At 39.9% G+C, this 20,263-nt stretch overlaps 1 protein-coding gene across 1 annotated transcript; it reads left to right on the forward strand.

Annotated features, from left to right (window-relative positions):
- Window positions 1-798: 798 nt before the first annotated feature.
- On the forward strand, window positions 799-20,126 carry LOC133481953 (zinc finger protein ZFP2-like). Its single transcript, XM_061781358.1, has 8 exons — window positions 799-1,104; window positions 1,909-2,010; window positions 8,908-9,094; window positions 9,273-9,322; window positions 11,531-11,635; window positions 13,328-13,535; window positions 17,312-18,063; window positions 19,279-20,126. Exons 1-8 carry the CDS (start codon window positions 958-960, stop codon window positions 19,543-19,545), a joined length of 1,818 nt encoding a protein of 605 aa, XP_061637342.1. The 5' UTR covers window positions 799-957; the 3' UTR covers window positions 19,546-20,126.
- Window positions 20,127-20,263: the final 137 nt, after the last annotated feature.

Genomic DNA, 20,263 nt, shown 5'->3' on the forward strand with positions numbered 1-20,263 from the left:
TGTGACACTTTGACACAGCAATAGAGACCCAGTCAAACAGCTCCGTAAAAATGAGGGTTTATGCCATTCTCCAAAGTTGACAAACACATTACACAAGCTGCCATACTGGTACAGCTCAATAAATTATTACAGTGTCAAAAGCTTTATTTAGTTAAGTATTTCAATTCCAAAAGTGCAACCAGTTCAGGGTGTACCCCGCCTCCTGCCCGATGACAGCTGGGATAGGCTCCAGCACGCCCGCGACCCTAGTGAGGAGAAGCGGCTCAGAAAATGGATGGATGGAATTCCAAAAGTGAAACTCATTCTAGAGATGCACCACACACACCTGAAATATGTCCTGAGTTTTTATTCACGTATAATTTTGATGATTATACCTTACAGCAAATGGTAATTCCAAATTCAACATCTCTAGAAACTAGAACATAACGTAACAAACTATTTTGAAACAATGGCATTTATTTTTAATATATCATTTAGGCAGACATTTTCCCTCTGAAAAGTGTTTAATGACTATATATGTATGAGTACTGAAATCAATTGAGTTTTCTGCCATATTCTAACTTTTTTAGATGTGCCTGTATATGATTACTATTATTTTGGAAACAGTTACGCACACAGAATACGTTCAAACAATATTTTATTATTTCATCGTCATTTCCAAGTGCCACAACAAGGACATGAAGCTTCATCTCGCCATCACTAATTTGTCAAAATAAAGACATTTATTTGTACACTCATATTTAACAAAAAGTGTACGTATTTCGAAAGAACAAGTCTTGATAACGTCACTTCCGAGTGTTCTTTTTTTTTTTTTAAACTCTCCGGCATGAGTCGACAGTCCAGTTTATTTTCCTGGTGGATAAACTTTAACGTTGTACTGTGGTAGTGCACTGTAGTTTCTGGTACGCTGTCCTCTCTGTACAGCGTTTTTAGTAGTCAGCTTCAAGACATACCCAAATGGTGAACTTTGAGGCGCAAGCGACATCCATTTTGGAACAAATGGCCAACAGGGCTGTGATCGAAATGAGCAAAGTTGTCTCCGACACGACACAAGAAATCTCGCTGGACGAGGACGACAACTCTCCACTTTCATCGACGGATAACGTAAGTTTTATTACTCATTTTGCTAATGTGGTTAATTTGCTATTTGTAGGGACATTTGCTTGTTTGGCTCCCTCCCGTCCGTCCTGGGTGATCATAGAAATAGACTAGCTAGCTCGCTAGCCACTGTAGTACCCGCGTTTAACTCACGAATGGACGTCTGAGAACGTATTTTAAAGCAGAACTAAAAATGTATGAATTTATTCTCATAAACATTTCTCCCCCTGCGAAGAAGCCATGTTCGCTTTTGTGGTGGGACAAACACGGACTAATCGAGTCTAGTTGTAGTCCTTCAGCCACACATTATCGACCAATTAAGTAAGGTAATTACACCATTTCAGTAAATGTCAATTATAATCACTGATTTCCCTATTGGCCACTAGTTGCTTGTTAGCTATTTGTTTAGACGACAACATGTAAATAGGTTAATTAAATCTTGGAATAATTAAAAATGTAATAAATCTGGGATACCCAAATGGCACTTTTATTTATTAGGGTTGTTTATTAAATATACAAGGCTACGGCTTCAAAAATACTTTCCAGACAACCAGCCTCAAGTTTCCTACTTATTTTTGTGTTCCTAAGGATTTATCTTGCTTCTGCCCCATTTAATTGGTAAAATGCAGTATTTATATTTAAGACATACAGGGTGGTTTTCAAGGAAGCAAGGCGGCAAAGTAGGTCGTTAGGAAAGAAGTAGGTTAGGAAGGAAAATTTCAGGGGGAAAAAACATATATAATCAATTGAGACTTATTTTAAAAAAACCTACATTTGGCCCACCATGTATATAACGATGCCCCCCATCAGGTGGTCTGTCATGTCAGCACCTTCATGACGTTGCTGGCTCAAGAGGCGGCCGAGAACATCTGCCAGCTTTTCCACGAATGTTCATCTCTGCTACGCTTGCAAGTACGTTACTTTAATATTTCATAACATCACCATTCATACAATAACACAAGCATCATGTATGTGCTAGAGCTGGGCAATATGGAAAAAAAAATCTTATCACGATCTGGGCCATTTTTTTTACCACAATATAGTATGTTTTCAGCTATTCAACCTGTATGAAAAATTATACAACATAGTATGGCTGCTTACTTTAATTTTTTTTAAGTGACTTTAAACAGACCTGTTACAGATGAGAAATGTATCCAGTTGTGCTGCAATTAGGGCTGCAGCTATTAAATATAAATATTTAAAAAATCTTTAAAAAAAAAATCACTCAATGGCTAGTTGAATGCTTTACCTTAAATTTATATATAGAGCCATTTACATTGGATAAATCAACTAGTCAAATTTTTGCTGATCGTGTCAATAAAAATGAGTTAGTTTTCTCTGGTTACTAGTATTATTATTATGCTTACCATTTCAAATATATTTACTAAAGTGAAAAGCCTATGCACTGCAAATCCAAAATTATTATTATATTATTATTATTATAATTAAAAACAAGCCCAAGGAATATTAGCATTAATGTTTTCTCTAAATTCAAATGCCTTGGATTTCTTTATAATTACCTTACAATTAATTAGAATAATAAATGAACTTAAATCAATTACATTTTATTAAGTGCAACAGCAATCAAGGCACTTGTGCTGTTTGAAATCAGATTTTTTAAATTTATTTATAGATTTATACTAAGGCTTACTATTCAGGGGACACTACTCCTGATTTTCGAGGCTGTCTCCCCTCAGTGAGAAAATAAATATAACACCTTGAGGCTAATCAACTGGCTCTCTATCTTGGAGACTCGAGGCACCCTGATGGCGTCATACATCCCTCGGCCTTATGCTATGCACATAATGTAGTACCATTATACAACCCCAATTCTAATGAAGTTGGGACGTTGTGTTAAACTTAAATAAAAACCGAATACAATGATTTGCAAATCATGTTCAACTTATATTTAATCGAATACACGACAAATACAAGATATTTAATATTCAAACTGATAAACTTTATTGTTTTTAGCAAATAATCATAAATTTAGAATTTTATGGCTGCAACACGTTCCAAAAAAGCTGGGACAGGGTCATGTTTACCACTGTGTTACATCACCTTTTCTTTTAACAACATTCAATAAACGTTTGGCAACTGAGGACACTAATTGTTGAAGCTTTGTAGGTGGAGTTCTTCCCCATTTTTGCTTGATGTACAGCTTCAGCTGTTCAACAGTCCGAGGTCTCTGTTGTCGTATTTTACGCTTCATAATGCACCACACATTTTCAATGGGAGACAGGTCTGGACTGCAGGCAGGCCAGTCTAGTACCCGCACTCTATTACTACGAAGCCAAGCTGTTATAACACGTGCAGAATGTGGTTTGGCATTGTCTTGCTGAAATAAGCAAGCAATAAGCAGCGCCCATCAGAAGTCACTTGGATTGCAGCATATGTTTCTCCAAAACCTGTATGTACCTTTCAGCATTAATGGTGCCTTCATAGATGTGTAAGTTACCCATGCCATTGGCACTAACACAGGCCCATACCGTCGCAGATGCTGGCTTTTGTACTTTGCGTCCATAACAGTCCAGATGGTTCTTTTCCTCTTTGGCCCGGAGGACACGACGTCCACAATTTCCCAAAACAATTAGAAATGTGGACTCGTCGGACCACAGAACACTTTTCCACTTTGCATCAGTCCATCTTAGATGAGCTCGGGCCCAGAAAAGCCAGCAGGATTTCTGGGTGTTGTTGATAAATGGCTTTTGCTTTGCATAGTAGGGTTTCAAGTTGCACTTACGGATGTAGTGCCGAACTTTACTGACTTTGGTTTTCTGAAGTGTTCCTGAGCCCATGTGGTGATATCCTTCACACATTGATGTCGGTTTTTGATGCAGTGCCGCCTGAGGGATCGAAGGTCACGGGCATTCAATGTTGGTTTTCGGCCTTGCCGCTTACATGCAGTGATTTCTCCAGATTCTCTGAACCTTTTGATGATGTTATGGACCGAAGATGACGAAATCCCTAAATTCCTTGCAATTTTACGTTGAGGAACATTGTCCTTAAACTGTTCGACTATTTTCTCACGCACTTGTTCACAAAGAGGTGAAGCTCGCCCCATCTTTGCTTGTGAATGACTGAGCAATTCAGGGAAGCTCCTTTTATACCCAATCATGGCACCCACCTGTTCCCTATTAGCCTGTTCACCTGTGGGATGTTCCAAACAGGTGTTTGATGAACATTCCTCAACTTTCTCAGTCTTGTTTGCCACCTGTCCCAGCTTTTTTGGAACGTGTTGCAGCCATAAAATTCTAAGTTAATGATTATTTGCTAAAAACAATAAAGTTGATCAGTTTGAAGATTAAATATATTGTCTTTGTAGTGTATTCAATTAAATATAGGTTGAACATGATTTGCAAATCATTTGTTTCTGTTTTTTATTTATGTTTAACACAATGTCCCATCTTCATTGGAATTGGGGTTGTACAACACACCACTGATTGAATTTACTTACCGATCCTTGCTGTTTGGCATGGCTCAACGCCCATCCAATAGGAGTAGTTTTGTAGATTTTGGACAATGTTGCATGATTTATATCCAAATTTATTGCCGTCTTGTGTGCCTCCTGCTGGGTGCAACACCTACTACAAACTTCGGTGACTAATTAGGACAATACTTAATTTGATTTGCGTGCTGACGACCATGGGAATGATGCATCTCATTTACAACATACTCTGTGACTGTAAAATGAAGCCACGTGTGGCTTTTTGCCCAGTTTTCTACCGGCCGTGACTTGGCATGTCACATTTTGTCGTCTGCTCGCTGCCAGCCCTGAGCTCTGAATGACTTTTTACCAATCGGCGATGGTCTTTCTGTTTGCCTCTTCCTGCCACGCAGTTTTCATCTTTGTTTGAGAGCTGCTGACTGCTCAGAAAAACTTTTTTTTACTGTAAGCATTAAAAATATGCATCGTGGATCTGTGTCCTTCTTCCCTTGCTGAGGTGACATAGGCATGGTGCCACATTAAAGGTAGCCTGTGCGTGCATCCCTCGACCAGTACACATTTTAAAAAATGGTTCTCTGAGGCATCCTCTATTTTTTATTTTATTTTATTTTTTAAATCGAGTTGGTCAATTTAAGGACTCGTTTCAGACGTACATCCTACATTGTGGAAATCTTTGCTTGAAAATTGCATAAATGACGATAGAAATGATAGAAGACAAATGGCATGATAGACATTTTTTTAATCGTCCTCACGATTTATATCGCCATATTGCCCAGCTCAAGTATGTGCATTAATATAGGGATTGACAAACTGAGAATCTCAAATGATGTCTAGATGGAGCACTCTTAACAACGACAAGTGTAACAAAGTGCTGTACATAAAACAGACAATAATCAGACAATAATCAAAATAATAACACAATCACAAAATATTTTCTAATTACCGTTGATTATACAAAAGGTGTTTGATGAACAACAAAAGGTTGCAGAGTTTTAGTCCCTCTTAGTGCTGGACGATGTGGAAAAAATCGTTTGTATCATGGATAACGATATACCACGATATTAGTGCTGGGACTTGCACCCTAAAACCCCAATAACTATTCGTATTGACAGCAACAAATTAATAGCGAACCACAATCATATTGTTACTCCTTGTACTATTCCAAAACAATAGTCCAACAAGTAAAAAATCCTATTATTTATTATTTGAAAATGATGTATTTAACCGGTAAGAGAGTACGCTGGCACATTTTGACTGATAAGTTTTGGCTGCCGCGTCTTCATACAGAGAAGGGTTTCTTTTTAAAGTGGCTTACTTCAATGAGGATCCTTCACACAGGTAGAATTCCGGTGGGGTCTGTTTTACGCTCATCGTTGGTGCCATAAATCCTTATGGAACCACCTTTCCAGCTAGCCTGCTGGCTACCAAGCCGCCCTAGCGTCACGCTGTGTTTGATCAATTTTTCTCCCTTTCTCTCTCTGAAATCTGAAATGAATCTGGCGCTGTGGTGCGGCCTCCATCTACAATAACTAGTATTTATTTAATACTTTGTACAAAGCCTTTGTTTTCAATGACAGGTTCAAGATGCCTTCTGTACGGAGAAACTAGTTGCATGTACTGCTCTGGTGTGATTTTGGCCCATTCCTCCACACCAGCAGTCTTTAAATCTTGAAGGTTCCGTGGGCTTCTTTTATGGACGTTGAATTTCAATTCTTTCCATAAAGTTTTGATTGGATTCAAGTCAGGTGATTGGCTGGGCCATTCTAGCAGCTGTATTTTTTTTCTTTGAAACCAATTGAGTTTCCTTGGCAGTATGTTTTGGATCATTATCCTGCTGAAATGTTCACCCTCGTTTCATTTTCATTATCCTCGTAGATGGCAGCAGATTTTTGTCAGGAATGTCTCGGTACATTTGCCCATTCATCCTTCCTTCAATAATGTGAAGTTTACCAGTACCATTTGCTGTGCAGCCCCACACCATTATGTTGCCACTTGCGAACTTCACTCTTGGTATGGTGTTTTTAGGGTGATGTGCAGTGCCATTTCTCCTCCAAACGTGGTCTGCATTATGACATTCAAAGAGTTAAATTTTGCTCTCATCAGACCAGACTGTATTCTCCCAGTATTTAACTGGCTTGTCCAAATGTTGTTCAGCAAACTTTAAATAAGCTTTGACATGCTTTTTTTTTTCAGCAATGGGATCTTGCGTGATGAGTGTTCATACAGGCCATTGCATTACTCACCATTTTCCTTGTGACAACAGTACCTGCTAATTCCAGGTCTTTTTGAAGCTCTCCAGAGGTGGTCCTTGGCTCTTGGACAACTCTTCTGATTATTCCTTGTACTCCTCTGTCAGAAATCTTGCAAGGAGCACCTGATCGAGGCAAATTGGCTTTCCACTTACGTAGTATGGCCCCAACTGTGCTCACTGGAAGCTTTAGAAGCTTAGATATGCGCCTGTAACCAATGCCATCGTTATGTTTCGCAACAATTACTCTGCGATGGTCTTGAGACAGCTCTTTGCTCTTACCCATCATGAGATGTGTCTTGACACACACCTTGGCCAGGAGACCTTTTTGTAGGCCATCAATTAGGACTGAACCAGATGATATTCATTTGCACTGACAAGGGGCTGGATTGCTGTTTGATGATTGATAGATTTTAGGTGTTGTCATGGCTTTCCATGCCTTTTTGCTCCTCCCTTTCTTCATGTGGGCAATACTTTTCCCCTGTGTCATTTCTTATTATTACGCACAACTTCATTTCTAATGTTATTTGTAGACTTTACACCGATGTGATCGGTATCGGCCGATAATTAGCCGTTTATGCTGATCGGCTTTGTCATAATTCGTTGAACAGATCGGCTCCCCAAAAAAACATTTACGCTGCATGGCCATTGTGTACAGTATATTTGAATTCAAAAGCTAGTTTATTTTTAGCCTTGTCGTGTCTTTTGACGTATCTGACCACCAGTAAAGTTATTTCAAAAAAACATGTCGGCGGTGTGGGACAGACAACACGTTTGAGACTGACAACACGTAATGGCAAGACAAATTTGCTCTTTCACCATTGCGCTATGTCAGACTACTGCAATAAAATCTTGTTTTCTGATACCCCGTTTTTTTACGATCACTGGGATTTACCTTGTCAACTCAAACGCGACCGGCTACACTTGTTACCATGGTGAGGAATGGATGTGTGTTTACAAGAACAAAATGGGGGGGGAAACGTGTGTTGGTGGTCCCCGGTGCTCGGCAGATTACGTTCATTTAAGGATATGTTCCCGTACTTTTAATACGATATGACTCGCAAACAGGCCACTAGGGTTGGGAATCGAGAACCGATTGGAAGCGGGACTCCCGGAACGGTTAAAATGTAAAAAATTTGGTTCCACGTTTCGATGCCGAGTCCTCCAGCTGCGAATAAGTCCCAAAAAGTAACGAAGAAGTGGTGTAAACCAACGAAGAACGGGCACGATGACGTGCTTGTGCCCTACGGCAGCAGTGGCAAACAAAAGTGTGTCTTAACTTTGGTAAAATGAATGACCAGTCGCCTCAGTGCAACACTTGGAATATCATATTGTGCAAAGGAGTTTTTCCCGATGTGTAGCATCTGACGCGCTCCGATCCTCAGCCGACACCACGCGGCGCTTCAGTGAAGTCAACTCTGTCAGTTGGGTGAGTGAAACAATAAAATACGTCTATGCCAACATTGTGCCAGCTAACAAGGTAAACAGTTGCTTGCACTTTTGCACTGATGGTTTTTAGCGTTTATTTTAGTCTTCAAACCAATGTAAGCGCCGATGACCAGAAGAGAAAAAAAAAGCTTAACATTGTGCTAAAACTTCACCGTAGCAACTTTACATCACAATGAATTGGGACAAAATTCACTTAAACGTATCACAAACACTAACCTTATGCCTCAACGGTGGGTAAGGAAAGGAATCAGCGTTTTATATAATTTGTTTGCATCCATGGGAGAGAAAAAAAAAACAATCACTGGTGCCGTGTGAAGTTACTTTTCGGGTCAAAATGCTGAGTTCCGGTGCATTTCATACAAAAGAATGCAATACAAATCCATTTCCATTAATTAAAATATAAAAGTAAAACAAACCTGCCCGCCACTTGTCCACAAGGACACAGACCCACCCACACATACAGTTTAAAATTAATAACGTAACAACCTTTCGGGGGGTGCTGATCTTACCTAGATTTAAAAGAGTGTGAAAGAGTGCGTTTTACGTGATAGTTTTCTAATTCCTGCTGATCTTCCGATTCCCTCCGAGAAGCCACTTTGTGCAAGACTGATCTTGAATATGAATAGCGTGAATGAATGTCAATAAGATTATGTCCTCTGTGCAGTTGACGCAGGGGGAAGCGGAGCTGGAGGACCTGAAGAAGAGGCTTGACGTGGCAGAAACGGCGGTAAATATGGTGTTGACAAGTGCTCACACTGTGATAGCAGAAGAGGCAGTGTTTGAGCAGGAAGTGGGCAGAGGAGTATGTACATTGGAAGGAGAGGAGCCCTCCGGGGGGAAGAGTGCCTCAGGTCAGTTCTTCGTCAGTATCGTATACATTTTCGTCAGTCACATCAATACTTGGATGTATGATACTGCACATGGTTTTCTTTCGGTAGACTGTATTACAGTATAAAAGGTGCTTTACAAAATGCCTGCCAAAGTACTAACTGTCTTATTACTGATTTCTTGACATGATTTGCCTTTTAGCTGTGTCTGAGGACGGCAAGGTGTCAGCCATCGTTTATGTAACTCACAAGGTACTCCAGGCCGCCTTGGTCATGTTGACTTTGTCTCATTCTGTTTTCTGCACTCTATTGCTGTCCAAACATCACAGAGCAGTTTCAACTTATCAGCAAACCTTAACCTTAATAATTAATTAGTATTAATAATTAATAACTTGAGTGTCGCTCAGTAAAGCGCACATCTCCACCAATGACCAAAAGGTCCATAAGAGTTTTAAATTTGACCAGAATTACCATAAAATGTCCTACAAAGTCTTGAATTGATCTCAAAAAGGTCCTACAAAATCTTAAATGTGCTTTAAAAGGTTTTGAAATGTCTTAATTTGTACGTGTTCTCCAAAATGACCCTAAAAGCCTTAAACTTGAAGTTAAAATAAAGGTTTAACAAAAGTTCCAAATTAGCCTAAATGATCATTAAAAGGTCAGAAAAAGTCTTCTGTTTGACCAAAATGGCCTTAGAATGTTCTTAAGTCTTACTTGGTTCAAAAGTATTATGATCCATAAACCTTACTCCTTAAAACAGTCATAAAACATCTTCCGTTTGATCCAAAAGGTTGCAAAGTCTTGCAATTGATCAGTGGTTAATAAAAGGTCATGCAAAGCTTTTTTGATCAAGACGGTCCTAAAAATTCTTTATTTTTTTATTAACGTGCTAATAAAAACTAAAAAGGCTTACATTTGAAAAATTGTATTGAAATGCTTTTAGTCTTAAATTGCATCAGTAAAAAGGTATTTAAAAAGCCTTAAATTGGTTTTAAAAGATTGTATTAAGTCTTAAATTTGATCAAAGTGGCCTTAAAGGTTTCTGAGTTCTTAAATTTGACCAAAACACCACCAATATTCTTAAATTCCTGCTTACCAGAATGTCACCCAATTGTGGGCCTTGGCAGAGTGCAAACCTGATTAGAAAGAAAATTGTAGACAACCAAGTTAAAGGCTAGAACAGCATCTCCAAGAAGCTTTATGTTCATTGTGACTACAGTTGCACATATTATTCAGAAATTTAAGATCCACAGGACTGGCGCCAACCTCCCAGGATGTGGCCACAGGAGGAAAATTGATGACAAATTGAAGAGATGCAGAGCCCAGAACAACCTCCAAAGAAATTAAAGTTAAACTCCGTCGTCGTTTGAGCCGATGTGGACGACCAAGGGGGACACCACTGTTAAGAAATAATTATAAAAAATTTAGATGAGACAAAACTGGAACTTTTGAGCAAGGCACATCAGGTTCACAGACCAAAAAGGAAGCATATCAAGAAAAGAACACTGTGCCTACTATAAAACATGGAGTAGGCGCTGTTATGTTCTGGGGCTGCTTTGCTTCATCTGGCACAGGATGTCATGAATCTGTGCCGGGTACAATGAAATCTCAAGACTATCAAGTTATTCTAGAGAAAAATGTGCTGCTCAGTGTCAGAAAGCTTGGTCTCAACCGCAGGTCATGGTTCTTGCAAAAGGATAATGACCCAAAACACACAGTTTAAAACACACAAGAATGGCTAAGAGCAAAACATTAGACTATTCTGAAGTGGCTTTCTATGAGCCCTGATTGAAATCCTTTTGAACGTCAGTGGATAGACCTAAAACATGCTGTCCGGAGACGGCGCCCGCCAAACCTGAGACAACTGGAGCAGTTTGCTTATGAAGAGTGGGCCAAAATACCCGCTGAGAGGTGCAGAAGTCTCAAAGTTACAAAAACCGTTTGATTGCAGTGCCTCAAAAGGTTGTGCAATAAAATATTAAGGGTAAACCATAATTTGTGTCCAGGCCGGTTACATGAGTTCGTTATAAATAATTCTGTTGAGCCACGATTCAAAAGCAATTTCTTATTTTCATTATTTTTTATTATTCCTTTTGTCAGAATCAAGTTATTTCTGTGGCCACTTTGGGTTTTTCTTTCATTAACAGAGAGGTACCAACAATTTGTCTACGTGTGATTCACCGTTTTCCCGGTGTTCGATGGGTGACTATGGCTCTCTTTTCCCATGTGAAAAGCAATCAAAAATTATCACAATAACTGCAGAGTTTAACAATGTAGCATGAATTTCTGTGACAGACAGATATGTTCCACACTGTGAGCACACAATATGCGCTATAGCAAGTGTGCAAACAAGGAGCCGCAATACAGCAGGGGGGGGTCACTGTACAAACACACAATTTCCAATCTGACAGTGTCATTCAAAAGTGAACATCACTTATCACCACTATGTATGTTTATCAGGACAACGAACATCTAGCAGTGACGCAGGACACTTTGGTTGACCAGATGTCGTGTGGGTCCGCTCAGCAGGGAGGCAACTTGGACCCGGATGATCCAGACTATCAGGTCAGGATGCACAACTAGTATCAGATCAGCAGAGCTACCAAATGTTGCGGTATGTCCGTATTTTGTTACAGAAATCACAGAACACTGAGCTGTTAAGGCTGTAACACCGATTGTTCCAAATATTGGGGGGAGAAAAAAAATCTAGCATCCAACATCACCAGCCAGTACGGCGCTGTGTCCAGCCACCGTGACGAAAAGAGAGAGAGGGGCAGGGGGTTAGCTGCTTTGGAGTAATTAAATGCTCTTCCATTAGATGGCACAAGGTTCATAATTAACCTGTGCAACCATTTGTTGCCATTCACACAACAGAATTAAACCCATGGCTGTGTTTGGAATCATTTAGTCATTCCTTACCCCCTAATCACTATAAGAATTTTTATATTGTGGCATATGTAGTTCACTCATCAGTCAAATAGAAAAAAGAATTTTGGAAGACTACTCTGCTGCCTGTTATTACTGTCACATCAGTACAACATACGGGATCAAATTCAGCTGGTGGAGCTGCCGCAATATATATTGAACAAATAAATAAAGTTGATACAAACAAATCACTTTTATTCCATCTGTCTTTTGATGTGTTGCTCTACTTATATTACAAGATATTTTTGCACTACATACTCATGAAACATCGCAATGCATCATGGGATATATTTACTTTCCTAGTCACCGTCGGTTCTTTACTACATTGAAGCAGCATTGTGGGATACATTAAGAAGACTATATACTGCAGATGATAATCTCGTATGTAATAGTCACTACACATTCGAACAGCCCAACAAAATGGCCAACTCACTGACTAAATACTGGATGGGAGTAATTCCCAACACAGCCACTGAGTGAGTAAATTTGTGAGGAAACTGAGACGAGATCATTATTTCATTATTATGTTGAAATAATTATTATACTGTATACTTTTTGTGACATTTGTGTTTCGTTGTGTGATGTGGTATTTTTTTTATATCAAATATGAGCCTTGGCTAGAAGGTTAGTAAACACTAAGTTGGGAGGTCATTGATCAAATTCATATTTTAAAGGTCCCATATTTTGGCTGTTTAGACCTCCATAGAGTGACTCCCTAACATGGACTTAGTATAAAAGTGTCAATTTCATTTAAAAAAAAAAAACACCTTGGTTTTGTCGTACTAGTGTCCAGAAAAGGCTCTTCTGATAGCTGCTACTGTTGGACCCAGTTTTGTATCCACTTTGTCCATATTTGGCTAAGACCACCCCTTTCCCTCTGATTGGTGGCCTCCGTGTAGAAGACCCAACTCTCACTACTTGTGTGAGCAACACGTGTTTATGTTGACTGCGCTGCCTCAGATAGGCGGAGACCTTCGCTAGTGACGTACATAAGCTCGAGGACATTCAAATGACCTGATTTATTTCAAGCCTCTCGACAAAAAAACGTTTGTAACTCAGGAATGCGTGGACTGTTTTAATTCATATTTCACATGTTCACTGAGGCACCATAGAGCCAATATAACATCCCAAATACTAGAAAAGGTTGGTTTGGTAAAATATGGGACCTTTATTTCAGGCCTTTCAAAATTACACTTGCATTTGATAACACTGACAATGTCAGTAATACAACAGAAAATAATCACGATAAACGACCTGGGAGCAGGGGGGGAATAAAAGAAATAAAAAAACAAGCAAACTCTACGTTGTTGCGACCCTTCTTTCACTTGGCAGGAGCAGGAAGATGCCAGCGACACAGGCCACATGGGCCGGGCCAGACATGGTGTCCGAGCCGGCAAGCAGTGTGGCAAGAACTCCAGCAAACGGCTGCAGCCCAGAGTCCACCAGGCAGCGTGCCAACGCGACAACTTCTCGTGCTCGGTGTGCGGACACACCTTCACCCTCCGCCGCAGCCTCAACGTGCACATGCGTCAACACACGGGTCAGTGCTCACCTTATTTTGTTATACGTGTGTGTTACTAAAGTTTGATCAATTTTTGATCATATTTGATCAAGCCAGTCTGAATAAGGTCCTCTAAATCCTGACTACCCGGGGAAAAATATGATCCAATCATTTTTTTTTTTTTAACTCCCCAATCTTTGACAGGGAATTAGAATACTGAAAACATATATATTTTTTTAAGTTTTTATTTTTAAGATATGTTTCCAGTACAGTGGACATCGGAACTTCATAAATGGGAAACCTAAATGGCAATCACTTAGTCCCAAATAAATTTCCAAAACTGATTTTTTTTTTAACATCAACCAAACTGTCCACCATCACTTTTGTTTTTCTTTATTATTATTTAGTATGATCTAGTGATGTTACGAGATGTCTTCGAAGCGTGTGTCGGGTAATGGAAGGGGCGTTTCCGCAAAGCGCATATCGAGGCTGCTTCTTTTACGGGAGGAGCCGGAAATGATGACGTCTGAAACTTTGATTGAAGTGCTTCATATTTTGCCACTAGATTTGACAGGGCTCCATTCAAAATCTGTTTTTTTTTAATCTAAAAAGAGAAGAGAGACAGATGCGGTCAGCTCCGAGTTTGGATATTTTATATTTTGTAAAGGCTACTAGAGTTTGGAGAGTTTGGTGTTTATTGAGTTTGGAGATAGCTTGGACAGTGCAGAGAGCGAGTGAGTGTAACGGATTACAGCTTGCCCGGTACCAGACGTCACTCAGTGGTCACGTGAGTGTGAACCGCATTCAGAATTGGTAGGATAAATAACTATAATTATTTGAGATGTATTAATTCAATTTGTTTATCAAACACTGTATTTTCCACCCTTTTTTCTCTCTCAAAGGTGAAGTGTCAATTGTATTCCATACAGTAGGGTACAACAAACACCACCTTACTGGGAGAGGAAAAATTACTGTACCCCAATTTATATAATCCTGCTCTTTAATGAATCAAAACTGTTGAAACTATTTCTGAATTAAAAATAATAATAAATTCTCCCATTCTGTATGTAGTTACACAAGCAAATGGTGTCCTCTTCCTGGTTCCACAAGCACTTTTACAGTCCCCTGTCTGCTTAAAGTGACAGAAAAACATTATACAACCAGACATGATACTACCATTGTGGAAACATTTTACACACACAGAATACATTGAAAGCAATTTGTTATACACTTTATGTCGAAATTATTTGGTTAAACATTGTTTTGTAGTACATTATTGACAAGAGCCAAAACAGATGCGAAAATGCAATACATCAGTTGCATGTGATTATACATATGGCCAGCAGGTGGTTTCGTGTGCGCATGACCCGTCAAGAAATGAACCATAACTCGAACAAATTGGCTATGTTACGATGGCTCATGAAGCGTCATCTCCCCATCACTAGTATGATCCTTCAAAAAGCAATTGGCTTTGTTGTAAACGCAAAGTACCTTGCACCTTTTGTCACATCAGGTTAAAGGGGGGTTCATCTGACGACCATCTCTGATATCCCTCTTCCTTTCATATTGAAGGGCTTATGATCGTGTACTCATTGTGAACACTGTCATATGAGGGAATCGTGGAGGTTGACTGGTAAAGAACCAGTCAAAGAGGAACAGTCTTGGAAGAGCAACGAACAGCTTGTTCTCTAGCGCTACGAACGAATCAGTGGGATTTGGATTGATTCTTGAATTCTTCAAAAACAAATCCCGGCCAATTAATAAAATAATTAGAATTTTCGCATTCGAATCAAAACGAGTCAAAGAATAAAATACTACTTGTTATTCTGACAAGTGCCCCAATGCTGCCCATGTCAACCGACATTTTGACTTAGTGGGTATCGCTTGTGCGCAAGTACGCTTTGCGGCAGCTTTAATGGGAGCAAGTTGATCCAACATAGCGTGAAGCTAGAGTGCCGCCGTCCGTCGCTGACTCCTTGAACGCTGGCAACCAGATCGATTCCACACATCCACCATCCAAGTAACTGTATTTTTACTCCGTTACATTTATTTAAATGTTGCTCGCTGCTTTTATTTATCAATTATTGCTTATTTATCAACTATTTCGTGCGGGAGACTTCGACTTCTGCATCGGACGACAAAAGAAAGTCACATGACCTCACACAACGACTTCTATTGGGCTTCCCGGCATAAGTATTAACACTGGATAAGCCAGCCCGGCTGATAGTCGTGCCTACGTGGCGGCCATCTTGGGAAGGTCGTCGTCACTTTGAAGGCAACAGCGCGCGACATGTTTTACATTTAGAGGAACAAAAACAACAGCTTTTATATATTGTAGTATTTTACTGGCAATGTCTGTCCAAACGTGGATATTTCATCTCACTTATAACGTGAGAAAACACTGTGCAGTAAATTGCATACACACACACACAGCAATTGAATTTGCCCATTCACATTTTATATTGTAATTTTTTTAATTGATGTTCATGCTGTGGTAAAAATAAAAATCAGAAGTTACTCACTATTTACTCAGTACTTGAGTAATTAGTTCACTGTGTACTTTTTACACTTACATTTTTTGGAGGACTGCTTTTTACTTTTACTTGAGTCACATTATTGTCTCGTAACAGTACTCTTGAGTACAATATTTGGCTACTCTACCCACCTCTGGAGTGGACATTCTCTATTGCTACTCTTACATTTTTGCTCATCAAATCAGCCAGTGTCGTCTTTGTTGCACTGGTCTTTTGTATTTTTGCGTTGAGGTGGTGCGGAACCGCGCAGCACACGTAACATCAGCGAAAAGAGCTGATCTACTAGTACATCTTGTATTAATTAGGAAACAATTATCTAATTAGTTTACGGATGTTAATGTTAAATGTATTAAGCGACGGCGCGATGTTAGGGATTATGTCCCAATACAGAAGAACTGACTTCAAATTCAGAAATGGCCAATAAAAACAAACATATTATTATATTAATATATTACTTAATATTTTCCTGGAGGATGCATTTGGGATTAGCCTTAGAAGTTGGTAATAGTGAAAAATAAAGTGAAACAAACTATGATTTTAGTCAATTCTTTTCCAGAATGACAGTGCTTAAAGAGGTGGATGCTATTCATGAGGCACAGGTTGCAGTAGGCATCAGGTGCAGGTGGAGATGGGCCTGGCTCAAGTTGGAGGCCAAAACAAAAAAGCAAAGAAAAGAGACAAATTTAAAGTTGTCTGTCAACATGTAATGAGTGGTGTAAATACATGTTTTTCTGCATGAAGAAATTTTGTTTTGCCTTATTGTACTATCCAGAGTCTTCCAGAATGGTTAATTTATGTTAAAATCCAAAAACATTCTCTGCTGGATCCCCCCAGACCCTCCCTGTTGTTGTTTTTTTTTTTTTTTTGGTCACCTTTTTCATGCCTTTGGTGTTTGCATGTCTGAATAGTACATTGAGTAGCAGTTTGATTGTGATTCACTGGTTATTCGTTACTGTCAATACGAATAATATATTTAGCACGTTTCTTTATTTTATTAATTGGCTAGTTATTACAGTAATAATATTAATTACATTATTTTTAATTAGAATTATTTATCATGAAAATGTCCTATTTATGCTGTACATAAAGTTACACATTTTTACCTTTTTTTTTTTCTAGCTAATCTACAAATGAACTGACTTGTCTTTTGTTTTTAAAAATCAAACGTGGCCGTTGAGCAACAAAGTTCGCCCACCCCTTCTAGATGGTGATTCGGGAATGAGCCAGCGATTCTGGACACAGCCTCTGTTTATTTGACATTTTCCTGTCTGTCTTTTCCAGGAGAGCGTGCTCACACGTGTGACATGTGCGGTAAGGGCTTCACGCTCAGGCAGATCCTTCTTGACCACCAGCGCATGCATAATGAGGAGCGACCCTTCAAGTGCACACAGTGTGACAAGAGCTTCTACCGAGCACACGGGCTGAAGATGCACCAGCGCTTGCATGCCGTCCGCCGCGTCCGCACTGTTGAGCGTGTCCACCGCTGCCCCTTTTGCGAGAAGACCTTCAATATCAACGGCAACCTCCGGCGCCACCTGCGCATCCACACAGGCGAGAAGCCCTTTCGGTGCGACACGTGTGGGAAGAGCTTTAACCAGGCAGTCACGCTCAAGGGCCACCAAAGGATCCACACGGGGGAGCGGCCATACGCCTGCATTGCCTGCGGGAAGACCTTCATCCAGAAGAGCACCCTGGAGATGCACACAGATGCTGCCTCGCTGGCGTGCGTGGTCTGCGGCGCCACGGCAGACTGCGTAGAGGCAATGCGCAGCCACCTACAAATGCATGCCGACGCTGTGCCGTGCGCCTGCCTGCTGTGCGCCCATTGGCTGTCAACAGTGACAGAATTGCGCTCACACCAGCAGCACCACCATACGGCGGGCGGTGCGCACGACTGCACCATCTGCGGAAAGACATTCAAGTCAACCAGCTACCTAAAAATACACCTCAAGGTGCACAGCGGAATCAAGCCCTTTTCCTGCGACATCTGCTCCCGCGCTTTCTCGCAGCACAGCAGCCTCAAGACGCACCAGGTAGACTTTTTTTTTTTTTTTTTTTAATAACTGGTAAAGTCTGTCCCAAAAGGTCTTAAATTTTATAAAAGTAACTTTAATAAGGCCCTAAAAAGTATCATACAAAGAACTGCGGTTACTTTTTAGATGTTTTAAATATTAAATTTTTTTGTCGTTCTTGCAACTCCTAACTTCCTGTAAAGAATAGCTTTATTGATATAGCACTTTTAAAAGCAAGTCATAAAGTGCTTTAGCAAGAAAACATACACAACACCAGAGAAGCCAAACGATAAAAGTGAGTCTTCAGAAGAGATTTAAAAGAGCATATTGAGTTTGCTTGCCTGAGATCTTCAGGCAGGCAGTTCCGCAGTTGAGTGCCACGAGCGGAAAAGGCCTGTTCCACACTTAGTGACTAGTTGAGTTTTTGGGAACCCTAAAGGAGGGCCCTGCTGCATATGTGACTTATGACTTGTGTATTTGGACATGAGGGGAAAAAAAACTGAAAATGCCTGGTGGGTCATCTAGTACAGCAGTGAAAGCCCCAAATGGTCATTGCACCAGACTATTGCAATATTAGTCATTCGAACTGCTCTAAGTGCTAGAGGACTCTGCATCTTTTTGCACAATTGTCCAAAAAAAAAAAATAATAATGTACCGGCATTACCAGATAACTAGCAACCCTTTACTGCACAGTGACTGTTTTTTTTTTTTTTTTGTCAATGTCTTTCTGTCTCCAAAGTGTTCTGTAAATTGACCGTCTGTTGTCGTACTAGAGCGGCTCCAACTACCGGAGACAAATTCCTTGTGTGTTTTTGGACATACTTGGCAAATATAGATGATTCTGATTCATCATGGGGATATGTTCCAGACACACCCTTAGATGGTCAAACATTTATAATATATAGTTGAACCCTTCCCACACATTTTAAACATGTTTATGCTTATTAAAATACACTTTATAAAATATTCCATAGTGCCTGTTCTCACTCACACAGTTCTCTAAAAGAGTCCAATCTGGTATATGCGCAACCTACTTACACATTTGGTAAAGCGGGTCTAAGAACTTCCTCCCGGTTCGGGTGAATGGGGAAGGGGCCATGACAAAGCAAGCATAGGACCTTTAAACGTCCAATGTCTATAACACAAGATGTCACCAAAGATGATGATATCCCATGTTTAGAATACTATATAGTAAAAATAGGAGGCAATTCTGAGCCTTTTTCCTGTGCTCCCAAGGCGGTGCACACGGGCGAGAAGCCATTCGCCTGCAACACGTGCGACAAGCGCTTCAGCAACATGGGCAATCTGACCCGCCACCGCCGCGTCCACACTGGCGAGAAGCCGTACATCTGCGATGTGTGCGGTCGCCGCTTCAACCAGAGCAACAGCCTCAAAGCCCACGAGCAGGTCCACACTGGCCACAAGAAGTTCATGTGCGACCGTTGCGGCAAGAGCTTTGGCTACAGGAGGAACCTCAAGAACCACAAGTGTTTCTACTACTGACTGCCTGATTGGTTGAAATGACTTTACTGGTTCAAAAAGGACAGCATTCTTTGGTTGTTGTTCTTACAGCAAAGTAGTAAAATGCAGCACAGGATTTGTAATGCTTTGTTGTACTACTGGAAAAATCCACAGTAGAAATCTAAGACCTAAACTCAAACTGGGTCCGGAATTAGCAATAAATTATGTTGTGTATCATCCTATATTGTTTTCCAGAGTAAAAGGTAAACTTTGTTAAAATGACTTTCTTCCCTTGTTAAAATTTGACTTGGGAAAAAATGATTTGTTCTTTTAAGATTGACTTTTTATCATGACAAAATGTCTTTGTTCTTGTAAAGATTACCACTTTTTTTTATCTTAAAAAATGTGACTGAAATTCCTACGACATTTATGTAACAGGGTTTACAGGGAATGTCATGACTACAAATGTTCTGCTGTTGGTTTCTCAGCTTTGTCTCTCAAAACGATCTACTGTTTTAAAATAAAAGTTTCACTGTTTTAAAATAAAAATTCCACATTCAGCTTTTACCACTTCTGCAATAAAAGCCCTTTAGGTAGTAAAATAAACTGTGTTTTACAAATGACCTTGGAAAGTGTGTGTTTGTGGATTATGGTGGTCTGAACACCATTGACATTTGTGAGCTGTAATATGTTTGCAGTGACTCGTGAGAAATGTGCCTTAAATGTCAACCAAGTTTAAAAAAAAAAAAGTGCTATTTAG

Source organism: Phyllopteryx taeniolatus, chromosome 8 (genome assembly GCF_024500385.1).
Source record: "Phyllopteryx taeniolatus isolate TA_2022b chromosome 8, UOR_Ptae_1.2, whole genome shotgun sequence".
NCBI lineage: Eukaryota > Metazoa > Chordata > Actinopteri > Syngnathiformes > Syngnathidae > Phyllopteryx > Phyllopteryx taeniolatus.

What these genes read in the sequence shown, in the direction of transcription:
- LOC133481953 (XM_061781358.1), top strand. Translation starts at nt 958, where the DNA reads ATGGTGAACTTTGAGGCGCAAGCGACATCCATTTTGGAACAAATGGCC. An exon ending in GCACATGCGTCAACACACGG is followed by an intron (nt 13,536 to 17,311) that starts GTCAGTGCTCAC and finishes TGTCTTTTCCAG; the next exon opens with GAGAGCGTGCTCACACGTGT. An exon ending in GCAGCCTCAAGACGCACCAG is followed by an intron (nt 18,064 to 19,278) that starts GTAGACTTTTTT and finishes TGTGCTCCCAAG; the next exon opens with GCGGTGCACACGGGCGAGAA.